The sequence below is a fragment of the Podarcis vaucheri genome (genome assembly GCF_965113315.1).
Source record: "Podarcis vaucheri genome assembly, chromosome: 6".
NCBI lineage: Eukaryota > Metazoa > Chordata > Lepidosauria > Squamata > Lacertidae > Podarcis > Podarcis vaucheri.
In genome coordinates, this window is record NC_138764.1 from 84,518,112 (window position 1) to 84,535,481 (window position 17,370).

General features: G+C 45.9%; 1 protein-coding gene across 2 annotated transcripts in view; it reads left to right on the forward strand.

Moving 5' to 3' along the window:
• Positions 1 to 11,706: 11,706 nt before the first annotated feature.
• The window catches only part of RIMS4 (regulating synaptic membrane exocytosis 4), a gene marked incomplete at its 3' end in the record, with an annotated part of 104,747 nt that continues 99,083 nt past the window's right edge, over positions 11,707 to 17,370 (forward strand). For both annotated transcript variants that reach the window (XM_082226479.1, XM_082226480.1), the window contains exon 1: positions 11,707 to 11,822. In XM_082226479.1, coding sequence (XP_082082605.1) covers positions 11,726 to 11,822 — 97 coding nt within the window. In that variant the 5' untranslated portion in view covers positions 11,707 to 11,725. The remainder of the gene's footprint in view (positions 11,823 to 17,370) is intronic.

Genomic DNA, 17,370 nt, shown 5'->3' on the forward strand with positions numbered 1-17,370 from the left:
GAACTGAGTTAAAATAACGACCACAGATCAATAAAATTCAACATATACTTGCATGGATACTTGCCAAGAAAGTCGGACGCAGTCATGGCAGCCTGCACTTTTCTCACAATTTAATTCAAAATCTCCTGGTCCATGGATAATGCAGTAAGGGATGGAGATCCACCATAAAACTGCATGTTACATACTGAAGCATATTGCGTAGGCAGGATTCTTTTTTAAAAAACCCATGTGTGATGATATTTTACTGGGTGCCACCTACAATGACACCTCCATTGGTGAGGTGCTCCTTAGTAGGCTGCTGGTGTGGTTGGTATAACACACACTTTTTTGGGGGAGGGGTATCTTTAACCCGTGCAAATCTGGTATACCGGCAAACATTTATCTCCTTTTTTAAAAAAAGAAAAAGCAGAATTGATCATGCACAGGTAAACAAATACCCGTGCACATTCCCAAAATGGATCGCAGATGGGGAGGGTGTGGGAAGGACTAATTGAGGGGAGGGGACCGCAACACACAGTGCAAATACATATCCCATCAGGCACTGCCCACTAGTGAGGATGAAAAACACTGAGATAGCACGAGGACTCATCCAGACTCACCGTTGGTTTGCCGTTTTCTCTTGGGTAAACCCAATCTCTATTGCTGAATCAGAGCAAACGTTTTCTCTGGATTGACATTTGCTCCGATTTATTGCTAAAGAGTGGGTTTTCCAGGGGAAAGCAGACCCGTGCCTAGAAAGCAAGCAGAAAACCTCTTGGACCTGTGTTTTCCAGGTACAGGACTAGCTCAGGTCTGGATGAGCCCTTAAATTGAAAGGAGCCATGTATGGATGAATGTGCACAAAGTGAAAAATTGGATCTGTGTGGCCTGCATGCACCTCAACACTCTGGCGTGTACACAAGAAGAACATTGAAACTACTTTTTGTCGTCATAAATTTCTAGAGTGGCTTAACAGTCAACCCCTCTTTCCAGGGAACTCTGGAAACTGGAAGCTCTGTGAGGGGAATAAGGGTCACCCTTTTAACGCTCTTAACAAAACTACACTTCCATTTCCAGACTGTCAGATAATGAATTCAGCCAATCAGATTGCACTGATTGAGATTTCTTTCCCCTGGAAACTGAATGCCACGAGTAACTGAGTAACAATCAAAGTTGGAACCTGCTGTGCCATCTGACAGGAAGCTGCTGAACTGCCATCTCTGTTTTGCTTCAAAGATTGTCAATCTGGAGAGAATACGGCAAAAGCGGTGGCATTAGCTGAATATGGAGGATAGGGATATGAGACATAAGTGTCTGCGTGGCAGAGACATGAAGGAGAAGAAAAACTCCCCACATGCCAACAATTTAACTAGATTTGGAGTCAAAGCAGGCAGTGCAGTTTCTTTAACCTGGGTTTGGATTCCTACAGAAATGCAGTGCATTGCAGGACTAAAATGCCACAGAGACGGCCCAAAAGAAGCTGGAAAGGGTGTTGGCGTCTGTTCCGAGGTCTTAACTGTAGTGTCCTGCATGCGATCAGATTTTCCTTCCATAACAACAAGGGTTAGAAACTTACTTTTTAAAAGCAAGTGTCACAAATCCTAGATACTCAGAATTTTGAAAAGCAGAATCTGTGCCCAGTTGTGCAATTACAGGGATGTCTATTCCAAAGGTAGGCTTTATTTCTGTGCATTTTTATTCATTTATGTTAACGACTGAATTTAGCGGGGGTGGGTGGGAAGGGAGCTCAAATGCTAAGCAGATATCACAGAGGAAGTCACCTACCGGGCCTCTGAAGAGAGGGAGTTTTGGGGTGAAAGACTGCAAGGGTTCAGGAGTCAGCAGAAGTTATTAAAAAGAGAGACACATTTAACTGCATTAGCAAGGCATCTGAATCTCCAGCTAAAGACTTATCAACTGCTCAAAAATCTAGAGAAGTGTGGAGGTGTGGTATCACCAAATTTAATCACGCAGCCAGAAACTTTAGGCAGCTCAAACCCCATGTACCCACTAGCAACAGGCATTAAGCTTTCAAGAGCCAATTGCATGAATCTCGATAGCTTGAATCTGCTCTTGGACACTGTGGTAATAGAGAGAAGTCTTTGTACTTTAAGGCATTTGGACCACTTCCATCTAACAATATTGGCAGGTGATGCAGTGAAAGCAGCAAGAGGTCTATGACTCAAGATCTGCTTCCATGTTCTCAGAAGCAATAGAGATCTTTATTTCTCAACAGCAAGATTTATAGCACAGCTTATTCCCAGGGCTTAGGGTAATAATGTTACTTCACTTATTCTCAGTTTTCTCACTCCTATCAAGCTCATGAGGTAGAGCATTATTACTGCCATTTACAAACAGAACATTGACTGAGGGGAATGCTTTGTCAAAAGCCACTGAACAGCCAATGGAACACAACTTATTTCTTTAATGGTACAAACCAATTTCTATCCAAACCCAGTGCTTTTTTTCTTTAAAAATGTTTAGGGGTACTCTCATTTTGACTCAAGAAAATCACCATTTTATAGTTTAAATCGGGGAAAATAAATACAGTAAATGGACAAAAGTACAAAGATTCACAAAATGTTTAGGGGTATGCATACCCCTGCGTCCCCCCCAGAAAAAAGCACTGTCCAAACCTATGGTTTAAGGTAAAGGTAAAGGGACCCCTGACCATTAGGTCCAGTCGTGACCGACTCTGGGGTTGCGGCGCTCATCTCGCTTTATTGGCCGAGGGAGCCGGCGTACAGCTTCCGGGTCATGTGGCCAGCATGACTAAGCCACTTCTGGCGAACCAGAGCAGCACACGGAAACGCCGTTTACCTTCCCGCCAGAGCGGTACCTATTTATCTACTTGCACTTTGACGTGCTTTCCAACTGCTAGGTGGGCAGGAGCTGGGACTGAGCAATGGGAGCTCACCCCATCGCGGGGATTCGAACCACTGACCTTCTGATCGGCAAGTCCTAGGCTCTGTGGTTTAACCCACAGCACCACCCGCGTCCCTATGATTTAAGGTAGGGTGCGCTAAAGTTTTGAATGAATTCCAAATCAAGAATTGAATTGGGACAGATTTAAGGTTTCACAGAATAATAGAGTCATACAACTGAAGAGTTGGAAGGTGCCTCAAGGATTATCTAGTCCAACTCTCTGCAATGCAGGAATCTTTCACCCAGGGTGGGACTCGAACCCACAACAGTCTGTGAGCACGTAGAAAGGAATGCTGTGATCACCAATAGTCAGCATGGATTTCTGAAAAATAAGTCATGTCAGACTAACCTGATCTCGTTTTTTGACAGAATTACAAGCCTGGTAGATGAAGGGAACGCAGTGGATGTAGCCTACCTTGATTTCAGCAAGGCATTTGACAAGGTGCCCCATAATATTCTTGTAAAGAAGCTGGTAAAATGCAGTCTTGACTCTGCTACCACTCAGTGGATTTGTAACTGGCTGACTGACCGAACCCAAAGGGTGCTCATCAATGGTTCCTCTTCATCCTGGAGAAGAGTGACTAGTGGGGTGCCACAGGGTTCTGTCTTGGGCCCGGTCTTATTCAACATCTTTATCAACGACTTGGATGATGGACTCAAGGGCATCCTGATCAAATTTGCAGATGACACCAAACTGGGAGGGGTGGCTAACACCCCAGAGGACAGGATCACACTTCAAAACGACCTTGACAGATTAGAGAACTGGGCCAAAACAAACAAGATGAATTTTAACAGGGAGAAATGTAAAGTATTGCACTTGGGCAAAAAAAATGAGAGGCACAAATACAAGATGGGGGACACCTGGCTTGAGAGCAGTACATGTGAAAAGGATCTAGGAGTCTTGGTTGACCACAAACTTGACATGAGCCAACAGTGTGACGCGGCAGCTAAAAAAGCCAATGCAATGCTGGGCTGCATCAATAGGAGTATAGCATCTAGATCAAGGGAAGTAATAGTGCCACTGTATTCTGCTCTGGTCAGACCTCACCTGGAGTACTGTGTCCAGTTCTGGGCACCACAATTTGAGAAGGACACTGACAAACTGGAACGTGTCCAGAGGAGGGCAACCAAAATGGTCAAAGGCCTGGAAACGATGCCTTATGAGGAACGGCTAAGGGAGCTGGGCATGTTTAGCCTGGAGAAGAGGAGGTTAAGGGATAATATGATAGCCATGTTCAAATATATAAAAGGGTGTCACATAGAGGAGGGAGAAAGGTTGTTTTCTGCTGCTCCAGAGAAGCGGACACGGAGCAATGGATCCAAACTACAAGAAAGAAGATTCCACCTAAACATTAGGAAGAACTTCCTGACAGTAAGAGCTGTTCGACAGTGGAATTTGCTGCCAAGGAGTGTGGTGGAGTCTCCTACTTTGAAGGTCTTTAAGCAGAGGCTTGACAACCATATGTCAGGAGTGCTCTGATGGTGTTTCCTGCTTGGCAGGGGGTTGGACTCGATGGCCCTTGTGGTCTCTTCCAACTCTATGATTCTATGAACTCTGGGATTTAGAGTCTCATTCTCTACCGATTGAGCTATTTGTTTATTTTTTATTTGTCCAAGCCAAAGTAAAACCTTTCCAAAATACCCTGAGCCAATCTGATCTTTGAACAACCAGCCATAATGACAGCAGGAAATTGACATGCGGGTTATCCCTCCCACCTGTCAAAGTTGACCCATGTGGACTGACTCTCTGCCTGCCTGGGCTGCTGGGCCAAAAAGGTTCCTCCTCTCTGATGTATACTGATGATACTGTAATTGTATGGTGATTTGCATCCTGCCCTTTCTCCAAGGAACTCAAGTTGGTATACACAGAGGCTATCCATTTTATAGGGCTCACTGTCAAGTCTGAACATCTTGGGGCATACAGAGTATTTTACAATTCCAAGCACATCTTTTTCACACACACACACACACACACACACACACACACTGGTACCTTGGGATACATACGCTTCAGGTTACATACACTTCAGGTTACAGACTCCGCTAACCCAGAAATATTACCCCAGGTTAAGAACTTTGCCTCAAGATGAGAACAGAAATCATGCAGCGGCAGTGCAGCAGGAGGCCCCATTAGCTAAAGTGGTGCTTCAGGTTAAGAATAGTTTCAGGTTAAGGACAGACCTCCAGAACGAATTAAGTTCTTAACCCAAGGTATATATATATATATATATATATATATATATGTTCCAGTAACAAGAAGCCGAAAGCACCAGCCTGAAGATGACGAGTGAGACCTCGTCGAAACGTCGCACAGACACCCCGACTCTTACACGGGAAGACACCCGAAGACACCAAAACCTGCATATATATATATATATATATTGCACCACTTGATTGTAAAAAGCAAAAAAACCCCTCAATGTAGTTTACAAAAAACAGAAAACAAGATAAATATCACTAAGAAAAATCAACAGCAATATTTAAAGACATTCAAAAAGGTAAAATGACAATAGAATAATCCTAATTCCTCCTTTTGATAGCAACTGGAAATGATTGGGGCAAAGGATTGGGGAGGCTTCTTCTCTTTGTGACACACCAAGGAAACCTGCCTGCTGCTGGGAAAACCAACTGAAGGCTAAGGCTCCATCTTATTTTCTATCTGAGGTTTGAGTCACACAGAATCGCTAGGCAGAGATCCCTCCACGCAAATGGAAGCATATGATGCAATTGTGCCTACACTGCTTTTGAGTTTCCTGGGTGAGCAATGCTCATCTTCTGAGGACAGCTGGTGCTTTTGATTGGCAGCCAGGTTTTCTGGGTGAACTTTGAGGGAGGGGAGAGAGAGAGAGAGAGAGAGAGAGAGAGAGAGAGAGAGAGAGAGAGAAGAGTGGGAAACCGGCCTTCAGGAAACGTTTGGAAACAAAGCTTGCTTATCTATATGTGACACCATAAACCCTGACCAGTGACTGCTCACTCTCAGATGCCGAGAGTCCACTGGACTGTGCTAGGAGAAGGCTTGCATTCTTAGAGAAGGGCTTCAGCAGCTGTTGACTAAATGACGCCTCTCTTTTTCTAGGAAGCCTGCCACAGCTCTACTGCTTCATTCCCACATTAAAGGAAGGAGTTGACACAACAAAATATGAGAGCAAGGAGATGAATCAAATCTGTTTGTCTCCTTTCTCCCAGCTAACTGTTGGAATGCTTTTGATGGTGCAAAATGTGCCTATATGTGTTGTGCATCAGACTGTTCACCTCCCATAGGGTAAATTTAAATGCTTGGAAACAAACATAGGATAACCTCACCTGCATGATGATCTGTTCTGAGTTTATTCCGAGTCTTGATTTTTAAAGGCTGTGCAGAAGTAGTGGCTTTAAAGTGTTGAGTAACAAATACATGTAATGCTCCTTTGTGGCAATGTTGTACAAACGATCCATTTAATATGGCTGTGTCTGGAAATCACACAATGATGGAAGCATGGGAGAAAGAATGGAAATATAAGTTACTCACTTTGCAGAAAACATGCATCGCAAATTAAAAAATATATATTTTGCCCTTCTTCCCTCCAAGCAGGAAGAATTCTGAGCGGGGAGGGAAATTGGTGGTTGGAGCAGGGGAAATAGCCTGCCTGCTTTTGTGCCTTTGAACCATGGATTGATATAAACTACAGTGGTACCTCGGGTTACATACGCTTCAGGTTACAGACTCCGCTAACCCAGAAATAGTACCTCGGGTTAAGAACTTTGCTTCAGGATGAGAACAGAAATCGCGCGGTGGCAGCGTGGCGGCAGCGGGAGGCCCCATTAGCTAAAGTGGTACCTCAGGTTAAGAACAGTTTCAGGTTAAGAACAGACCTCCGGAACGAATTAAGTACTTAACCCGAGGTACCACTGTACAGAAATCAACAGGAACAGCTTTTCACAACATGGATGTAAGCATAGGAGCAAGGCATGGATAAAAAGTTGTATAAAAACAAACAGACTGACAGTACCAGATATTCACAATATCACCATTGTTCTCAGCTCTCTTTGCAAACACCAAGCAAAATTGGTGTGCTATTTTTTAAAAAAGAAATAATGACATGTACACTGCTTAGAAATTCTGAATATTGAGCAGTGTATACTAAATGATATGTCTGCTACTGAAAGACAAGAGACCTAGCCACTGCTATCCTTGCCTGGGTGGGCTTTCATTCTGGATCGCTGCAACGGTGTCTTTGTGGGGGTGTCCTAGTGCCAAGTGATGCTGTTTGATTATGGTGGGCTCAAGCCAGCATTTTCCTATTAGATGTTTTGAAACATTACAATAGTTCCCAGCTCCTTCCAAACTCAATTCAAGGTGCTGCTTTGACATCCAAAAGGCCTCAGTGACCTGGATTCTGATTATCTCAGGGCAGATCCCCTCCCATTTAGCCCTCTCAACATTTAACATCCATTCAATGAGGTCATTTCAGACTCTCCTGCACATGGAGGTGAAGCTGTTCTTTTCAAGAAGCAGGACCTTATCTGTTGTGGCCCCAGAACCTTAGAATGGCCTCCCACCAGATGCTCATTGGGCTTCCTCCCTGTTATTTTACAAAGACCTTCATTTTCAGTGCACCTTCAGTAATATCATTAATTCTTCTAGTTGGTGTTTTTATATATATATATATATATATATATATGCTTTCGTAGATTTTCACGGGTACAGGAATGCAGGTTTTGGTGTCTTCGGGTGTCTTCCCGTGTAAGAGTCGGGGTGTCTGTGCGACGTTTCGACGAGGTCTCACTCGTCATCTTCAGGCTGGTGCTTTCGGCTTCTTGTTACTGGAACAGAGCAGAATCTGGTGTTTGAGTTCCTATAAATACTGTTGAGGGGTGTGGTGTATAGCCTCCAACGTTCTGGGCAGAGAGGAAGTTCCTAGATTAGTGTGCCTTTTCTTCTTTTGTTCCTTAATTACTTGAGGGATATCTTGAGTGATTTCATGAGTGATATTCTGAATACCACTGGGTGGGTCATTAAGTGTAGATTAGTTGCTAAAGCTTTCGTGTCTTGACCTCTTGAGCTTGTGAAGAGTTTTTCTGAGAAGATGGCTGTGCTGCATTTAGTTGTGCTCTATACACGAAGCCAAGCCAGAGCACAACTAAATGCAGCACAGCCATCTTCTCAGAAAAACTCTTCACAAGCTCAAGAGGTCAAGACACGAAAGCTTTAGCAACTAATCTACACTTAATGACCCACCCAGTGGTATTCAGAATATCACTCATGAAATCACTCAAGATATCCCTCAAGTAATTAAGGAACAAAAGAAGAAAAGGCACACTAATCTAGGAACTTCCTCTCTGCCCAGAACGTTGGAGGCTATACACCACACCCCTCAACAGTATTTATAGGAACTCAAACACCAGATTCTGCTCTGTTCCAGTAACAAGAAGCCGAAAGCACCAGCCTGAAGATGACGAGTGAGACCTCGTCGAAACGTCGCACAGACACCCCGACTCTTACACGGGAAGACACCCGAAGACACCAAAACCTGCATATATATATATATATATATATATATATATATATATATATATATATATATAATATTTTCAGGTTTCTAGCTTGCTCAGGCTACTTGTCCTCCTATGGTGAAGTGTTTCTGTTGTCGTATATTCTTATGGCTTATATATCAAATATCACAGTCCATCACACTTTCACTGCGCACTCATGCGTAGGCACTTAAATAATATATTCATATATTTACAACATTTTATTGTCTTTTTCTGGGTGCTTGGTTGCAGTATGCTGTTCAACATATTGGGAGCCTTTCAGCCCCAAAGTGGTATATAAATAAGCCAACATGCCCACTCCTTTTCTAAGCGCTTTTATATAATCATTGTTGTTTTTTAATGGATTTTAAATAAGTTTAGTTGAGAATGTGATCTCTTGATTTTTGGGGGGCACTGCTTTGAGAGGCTGCTGCTGATTTTGGAAAAGCAGTATAAAAAACAATTAAAATAAACAAACAGAGCAACCTCTGCCCGAAGTTCATAGGCTGCAATCTTATATGTATTTAACTGGGTGTGAATGCCATTGAACTCAATGCCACTTACTTCTGACTAAACATGCACAGAATTGTGTTGGAAGGCATTCTTTCCACCCGGACATTTGGCACCTGTGCACACCGCAATCCCACCAGACACATGGTATTAAAATACTTTATTTTTCATTTACAAAAAAGCCGTATCACAATCCTCATATATCCTCAACCCCCCAAGAAACATTTAATTTATATACAAGTTACAAGAAGAAAGGAGATTTCAAGTAAATATCAGGAATAACTTTCTGAAAGTAAGAGCTGTTCAACAGTGGAACGGTCTCCCTCAGGAGTGGTAGATTCTCCTTCCTTGGAGGTTTTTAAGCAGATGTTGGACGGCCATCTGTCATGTATGATCAAGTTGCAATTCCTGCATTGCAGGGGGTTGGACAAGATGACCCTGAGGAGTTCTTCTATGATAATGTAAATCAGGGGTGACCAACTCCCAAGAGACTGTGATCTACTCACAGAGTTAAAAACTGGCAGTGATCTATCCCCTTATTTGGGGTTCAGGTCTAAGTTGTTGAGTTCTTTTTAGGAAGGAAAGCCCTGTTTTAGGTGTGCAGGGCAAAGTTGTTGAGCTTCTTTGGGGGGAGCCTGTGATCTACCACAGACATCCACTGATCTACCAGTAGATCTACCTGTTGGTTGTGCCTGATGTAAATAATACAAACATAAAGTTTGTAAGGACAGTCATACCTTGTGTTACAGACGCTTCAGGTTGCCTTTTTTTGGGTTACGGACCTGCCGAAACCCGGAAGTACCGGAACGGGTTACTTCCGGGTTTTGAGGGTCACACATGCGGAGAAGCACTGAATTGCAACCCGCGCATGTGCAGACACGCCGCTGCGAGTTGCGAATGTGCATCCCGCACAGATCACGTTTGCAACCCGAGCGTCCACTGTAGTTTAGATCTGATTGCATCAGTTTGGTGTCTTCTGCTCTCCGTCTTAACAAGCTGTCCCAAAGTGAGCCATGGATAGCTGGTGGTGAGGGGACAGCATTGTCCTTTCTGGTGCACTGAATAAAGATGTGCTATGCAGTTTCAAGGGACGTGGGTGGCGCTGTGGGGTTAAACCACGGAGCCTAGGACTTGCCGATCAAAAGGTCGGCGGTTCGAATCCCCGCGACGGGGTGAGCTCCCATTGATCGGTCCCACCTCCTGCCAACCTAGCAGTTCAAAAGCACATCAAAGTGCAAGTAGATAAATAGGTACCGTTCCAGCGGGAAGGTAAATGGCGTTTCCGTGCGCTGCTCTGGTTCGCCAGAAGCGGCTTAGTCATGCTGGCCACATGACCCGGAAGCTGTATGCCGGCTCCCTCAGCCAATAAAGTGAGATGAGCGCCGCAACCCCAGAGTTGGCCACGACTGGACCTAATGGTCAGGAGTCCTTTATGCAGTTTCAAAAACATCTTTGGTCCTTGTGTTCCTGGTCGCTTTAAGATGCCTTGTTAGTTTCTCCATAAGGACTTAACTCCACATTCTACCATGCCATTCCTCTGGAGTTAAGTTAGTACCTGCAACAGGGTAGCTCAGTCAGTAGAGCATGAGACTCTTTATTTGAGGGTTGTGGGTTCGAGCCCCACTTCCGGCAAAAGATCCTTGCACTGCAGGGGGCTGGACTTAGATGACCCTCGTGGTCCCTTCCAACTCTACAATCCCATGATTCTGTGACTGAATGGTGCTGAACATCCTACAGCCAGTGAACTCCAGCAGCGTGAAATCGATGGGCTGCAAACCGTCCGCCGCCGCCGCCGCCGCCACACAAAAGGCGCGAGGGCGCATGCTCCGTCGCTTTCCGCCTGGCAACGGCCGCCGCCAACCCTTATCCAGCGGCGGGTCCCCTTTCAAGCCCTAGCGACTGCCCCTCTCTGCCCGCCCTCGGGCTCCGATTGGCCGCGCCGGCTTTCCCGGGATGACTTCACGGCCGCAGCCCCCGCCCTCGACGCCGGGCTGAATGAAGAGGCATTGAGAGCCGGAGGAGCGCAGCCTGGCGGTGGGGGACGCGGCGAGAAGAGCCAGACGCGCCTCCGCGGGAAGAGCCGTGGACGCCCGGGGAGAGCGGGCGGAGCAGCAGGTGGTTCTCTCGTCGGGAGCCGCAGACTTCGCGGCGACGCAAGGGCATCGGGCTCCATCCTGACATCTGCATCGGGGATCACAGCAGCCTCCCTCCTCTCCTCCCTGGGGGCAAAAGAACAGCTGCAGCATCTCTCCTCGGGAGAAGAGCGGCAGCTGGAAGAAGCAGCTCTCTTGGCAGCATCCTTCCTCACCGCATCCATCCTCCCTTTGGGTACCACCAGCATCCTTTCTCTCTTGGGTACCACCAGCATCCTTTCTCTCTTGGGTACCACCAGCATCCTTCCTCTCTCGGGTACCGCCAGCATCCTTTCTCTCTTGGGTACCGCCAGCATCCTTCCTCTCTCGGGTACTGCCTGCATCCTTTCTCCCGGGCGCTCAGTTTCCTGGGTACCACTAGCATCTTCCCTGCGCGTTCCCTCCTCAGCATCACCTTCTCTTTCTCCCTCCCTCCCATCTCCGCCGCGGGTGGGTTCAAGTCCGTTCTTCTGTCACCCCCCCCCTCTCACCCACCCCCCGCCTCATATCCCCCACCCCGGTCAGCCCATTTCTCACCTCCCTAAGGCCCCCCCACAGTAGCCAAGACGCCGCGGGCTGTGCTCCGAGTGAAGAATGGGGCGTCGAAGCTGGCCAAGCCGCAAGCTGCGGCCGAAGCCCCCGGCGGCGCCCCGGGCTCGGGGCTTTTCATGGAGCGATCGCAGAGCCGCCTCAGCCTCTCCGCGTCCTTCGAGGCCCTGGCCATTTACTTCCCCTGCATGAACAGCTTCGACGAGGAGGACGCGGGTAAGACTCGGCGCGGGGTGGGAGGGGGGAAGAGCAAAAGGGAAGCGGACGGAGGCAGCCGGAGCTGGGGAGAAAACCGAGGCATGTCGGCAGCAAAGGGGTTAATAGTTGGAGCGAAGGAGAGGCTTGTTTGGGGGGGGGGGATGCTTGGCGTGGGACCCACCTTGAGCTCCTTGAAGATGGCTGGAACTGTACCAATTAAACAAATGGACAGGCTGCATAGAGTTAACCGTTGTTCCACATCCCTCAGTCATGTCTGCCATCTCTCTCCCAGGTAAATAGCAGCCAAGAGGAAGGGTGCAAAAATTAGATTCTAGAGGTGCAGAGGAGGGAGAAAAGGAAGCCACCTCCAGTTGTGGGGATTAACTTTTCATCGTGGTACATCTGTAGAAACGTGTGTCTGTGGGAATTATATGCACACACTCATATACACACACAATTTGATGGCGCAAGAGCTGCTTCAATATCGGCTCTCCTACCTTCCACATGCCTACAACCTGCTGTGAAAATAGCTTGAATGGAATTGACAGGGTGTGTTTCTCTCTCTCTCTCTCTCTCTATCTCTATCTTCGTGTGCTGAGGGTGATGGAGAAAGCTTTTTTATTTTTGCATTCCTCTGGTGTGAAAGGCATGAGCAAAACTACAAGAACTTGTGGGGTGGGAGTGGTAGATTCATGTTGCACAGGCCAAGGGCACTTTGGGGGCAGACCACAGGAAAAGTGGAGAGTGGTGTAATGATTGCATACATAGAGAGGAATGAAAGGAATGAGATAGTTGCTGGTGAAGACCAATAATATGAATGGGCTGGACTAATGAAGGGAAGCAATGGGCAGGGGGCAACAGAAGTTGCTGTTGGTGGCCTCAAGGTGGATGGGTAAGAAGCTTGGGGGTGGGTGGGTGGGTGGGTGTTTGGGTTAGTAAAGGTACGAATGCCAATGCAGATGATAGGTGCTGTTAGCCTACAGGATACTGGAATGAGAAGGACACGGTGGATCAGATTTGGGAGCACTGCTTGGCTTTCAGCAGGACTGTGTGGTCATGGATGCACTGACTCAACCCCTCCCTGACTCAGTATGAGCTGCGGATGACACCCTACTTAAACCGCCTGACTAGCAGCCTGCCAGCCACTGCCTACCACACATGCTGTGTGTTTGCAGTGCAAGGCATACCAAGTTACGACCCTGAATTAGTGTGCAGGGTTTAAAGGGTCATCCTTAGGCATAATCAAGTGAGCTCTCTGCTTTTCGATTTACACTGAAGTCAATGCATTTATAAAAACATGGTGCAAGTCTTAATCCTTCTATTAAGCTCCTCAGCCTTCTGGGGAATGTGATGAAAGGGGAAACTTTAAATACGACCCAAAAAAAGCCCTCTCTGACTGCACATTCTGGTCTCGTAAAAACAAAAGACTGCCCTGCTATTCAGATGGCAAGCCTCACTGCTCCCAGAATAAACACTCCCGCTGTAATTAATTGATAAATATGCTAATTGAGACAGATGGATTTAATACATTTCAAGAATATGCGAGTTTAAAGGTAATCTGTCGCCCGTGAAGCTTTCACCCAGGCAAATTTATGAATTTGTTAGAATAGCATTGTGCTGGGAGTAGATGTGTCTAATGAAATTAATCCTGTGACTTACTGACTTTGAAGGGGAGGGTCTTTTTTGCTGGGTACAGGAAACCCTGTCTTATTAATCCAAACAAAGTTTTAAATTTCGGATCTCCTATATAGGGATGGTCTTCAGGAGCAAGTACTGGCCTCAACTCCTTGTTCAGTGTGCATTTGGTGGCCATTCTCAAAATGGCCCTTATCTTGAATTCCCCAGATTGTGCCGCTAAACCCCTTGATGCTCTGGAGAGGGAATTCTCCATCCTGCCATTCTTGAGCCTGAACTGGAGGATGGAGTAAACCTGAGGCAGAACCGGGGAAAAAATAATGCCACTCATGTCTTACCTTTTTTGACTGGAGAAGTGGCCTTTTCTTGGGCATCAGGAGGTGCACCACTCACACCATGCATGACAGCCATGCTTCCCTGTTCAAAGCTGCACCATAGCCATTGTTGACAGTATGAGAGGAGAAAGATCTGTTTTACACGCACAGGACTGCTGCATATTATCACCAGTTTATTATTGTCAGGTCTTGCTATTGGCGCAGATGCGCTTCAGCTAATCTGTAGGATCAAGGTTGCCTGATAATAGAGGTATGTGTGCGCCGATGCCCCTCCGCTACAATTTTTCACAACGGTTTGGCAATTGCCGTTCCTTGATTTCCTTCCCTTGCTCCGCATTTCCTTCCCTCGTGTGCTTCCTGCTCAGGCCCCAGGTTAAAGCCCTAGCATCTCCAAGTAAGGCTGAGACCATCCCCAGTCTGAAAACCTGGAGAGCTGCTGCCAATCAGTGTAGACATTACAAAGCTTGATGGAACAGTGGTCCGACTTGAGAACATACAAAGCTATGTTCCTGCTCCTGGGTGCTTTTTGTTCTTCTTCCTTTGGAAATCATGGTTAATATGCAGACAGCTGTGCATATTATATATCACAGCACATTATACTGATGAGCTATAGTAGTAGTAGTAATAGTAGTAGTAGTAACAACAACAACAACAACAACAACAACAACAACAACAACAACAACAACAACATATTTATATCCCGCCCATCTGGCTGGGTTTCCCCAGCGGCTCCCAACAGATTAAAAGCAGAATAAACTAATAACCTTGTGGGTTCCTCCAGACCGGTTGTTTGTTTGCAGATGTATTCTGCAACCTGACACCGTTGCAATAATAGTGCGCTAGTGATGGATTTATTCTCGACCGTCCACACAGCTTTCTGCTTCATTAGTTGTTCTGCGATGCTTCCCCAGTGTTATTGTATTAATATCATCTGGAGGCGGCTACAGCACAAGAAGTGCAGGACAAACATTTGTGGGATTAAAAAGTTATAGGATTTAAGTTATGGGACATGCACTGGTTGGAAACGAAGCAGTGTGTCTGCCCCGAAATGTTTCCTGGTGAATATAGTATTGAAAATGTGATTGAGTACAACAACCCCGGTACCATAAGTGAGCAGAAATAATCATGAATTCACAACAAAAAGGGCATTCATAGGGACCCTGTATTTGCCTGTATGTGAGAGGGAAAGAAAAAGAGAGAAATATTTGGAATTAATGGAGGCTATTCAACGTCAAGAGGGAAATCTGCCAGAAGCACACAATAAAGCAGCTTGAAGTGTGTATTGGTGCGGGAGGACTGATGCCTATTTGATGGGTAAATAGGAAGGAAAGCGCCCATTTCACCTTAATTGAACAGAAATAAAGAAAGGTGTTAAAAAAACATAGTCGAGGAGAATAATGTCCTAGATTATGGACACTGTGGAATATCTAACCAGGCACAATAGACATCATACAAAGGTTAGCCTCTGGGCATGGAGTATTAATCAAGGCAGAATGCAGGATACTGTGCAGACTGCATAAGCTCTTTGTGGCGCACACAGGTGCAAACCATTTGGGGAAAAACAATTGGTGCAGGTGTGCCCTTGTGCATGGCTACGTCTGCAAAGAAGCTGAATTCGAACACTCTTGATTGCTAAGAAGAATCATTTGTGGCCCCAAAATATGAAAACATCCCATCTGGGACAGCTGATCCAAGACAAGGATCTAACCTTCCAAATACATATTACTGGATGAATTCATTTCCTCCAGATGGATGATACCAGTCTAGACAAAAGTATTTTGGAGTGTGCTTGGAACTGGGCAGTTCAGTTGATGGTTTATGGTACAGCAAACTAGGGTTTTGTACAAATAAGCAGCTTAAAACAGCGGTGGTTAGTTCGTTTTCACAATTTAGATCAAAGCTGGTTTGGGGAGAATGCACCAAAACACAGCGTTTTGTAAGGAACGACAGGATAGATATGGATCATGGCTGATGCCCTCCCTCTGTGCACTGCTTGCCAGGCCAGCTATGGGAGTACACTAAATGGGAGTGTGTACACAGTCCAACACAGTTAATGTGGCAGAACTAGTGCAACTTCATGCAGATAATATTCAAGCTAGTCCTGGGTTCAAATCCTTGTTCACCCATGAAGCTAGCTTGGTGATTGGTCCACCATCTTTCAGCCTAGAATCATAGAGTTGGAAGGGACCTCAAGGCTTATCGTCCAGCCCCTTGCAGAGCCTAACCTGCCTCACTGTGAGGTCACATTGATTAAGCTGAATATGTTTGTGAAGGCTCACTGTAATTTTTTTACATTGCATTTCTCTTTGACCTCGCTGCTTTCATTTGCCACCCCCCTTGCACTCCTTTGCATACAATGTAGGAAACTTTTGCTCACAAAGGCTTATGCCATAATACCTTTGTTAAGTCTTCAAGGAGCCACAAAGCTCAATTTGGCTTTTTATGGTTTTGCTTGGTCGAGGAAAAGGAGTTGAAATTGACTAGAAGTTTGCAACGCCCATTTCACATTTTGGTATTATAGCTGGACTGGAGCGACAGGTGAAGCTTGTCCATTTTGCTCAGGAGCTCAGGAGGGGGATTGTAGGAAGGGGAGATTTTCCTCTGCTCCCTATAATGTCTCTTCCTGCCCTCGCCCCCAGCATACGCACGCAGTGGCGAACAGGTAGCTGCCCTACTGCAGAAAGTTACTGCAATCTACGGTAGGAGGAGGCAGGGCCAAGATAAAGCCAGGGATTGAGACAAGAGGCCTTGCAGCGCTTGCAGGGAGCAGATTTAATTTGCAGGCTGCCGGCTGTGACTTAAAATGCAGCTCCAGCACTCTGTTTTTGGGCTCTTCCAGGAAACCTGTTGACTGAGGATGCATCCTGATTTGCTTATACAATGCTTACATGGAGGTTAGACTATGTCCGGACTTTACTGAGCTTTTGTTCCAATTTGTTTGTGGGAAGGTTGTATAATGAGTATCCATCCTGATTTGCTTGTACGCAGGTTATAGGTCTTCCTGTTAGCCGTTCCTTTGTTCTGCCCCTCCATTTCAATGTCACAAGAAGTCTGTGTTTTGTTTGGAGTGGATTTGTTGAACTGGGGAGGCAGAGATCTTTGATCCATGTGAACTGTACAAACCTAAATTTCTGGTATGCACTCAAATCCCTCCTGCAAAATACTGGCAGTTTATAGAGGTGATTTTTGATTGGCGGGGAGTGATATTGACCTTCCTTTCCATTCACTTCTCCTGTAGTCAGCTTTCAACAGTTTCACCCAAATTCCCAATGAGCTTTGCTGTATAAAGCCCTTTTTTTGGGCTGTAAAAGTCCCTCCCTTCTACAGCCTTCTACAGTCTCAAGGTAGTTAAGTTAGAACTTTGTTCCATTTATTCCTGGTTGGTCTGCTTGGAGTAGCAGAAGAGTCCCAGATATTGGATAGAACTGTCCTGTGATCACTGGGAAAGGATTGGGCAGGCAAAATTCATGCAACAGAAGTAACTGGTGAGAATGACTTTTTCCCACCCCTGGAGCAGTAGCAAGTTGGTGACGCATCCTCTTTACTGGGAAAAGGATGACTATTGAAGTTTCTACAACAGCAGCAGTGGGCAAGTT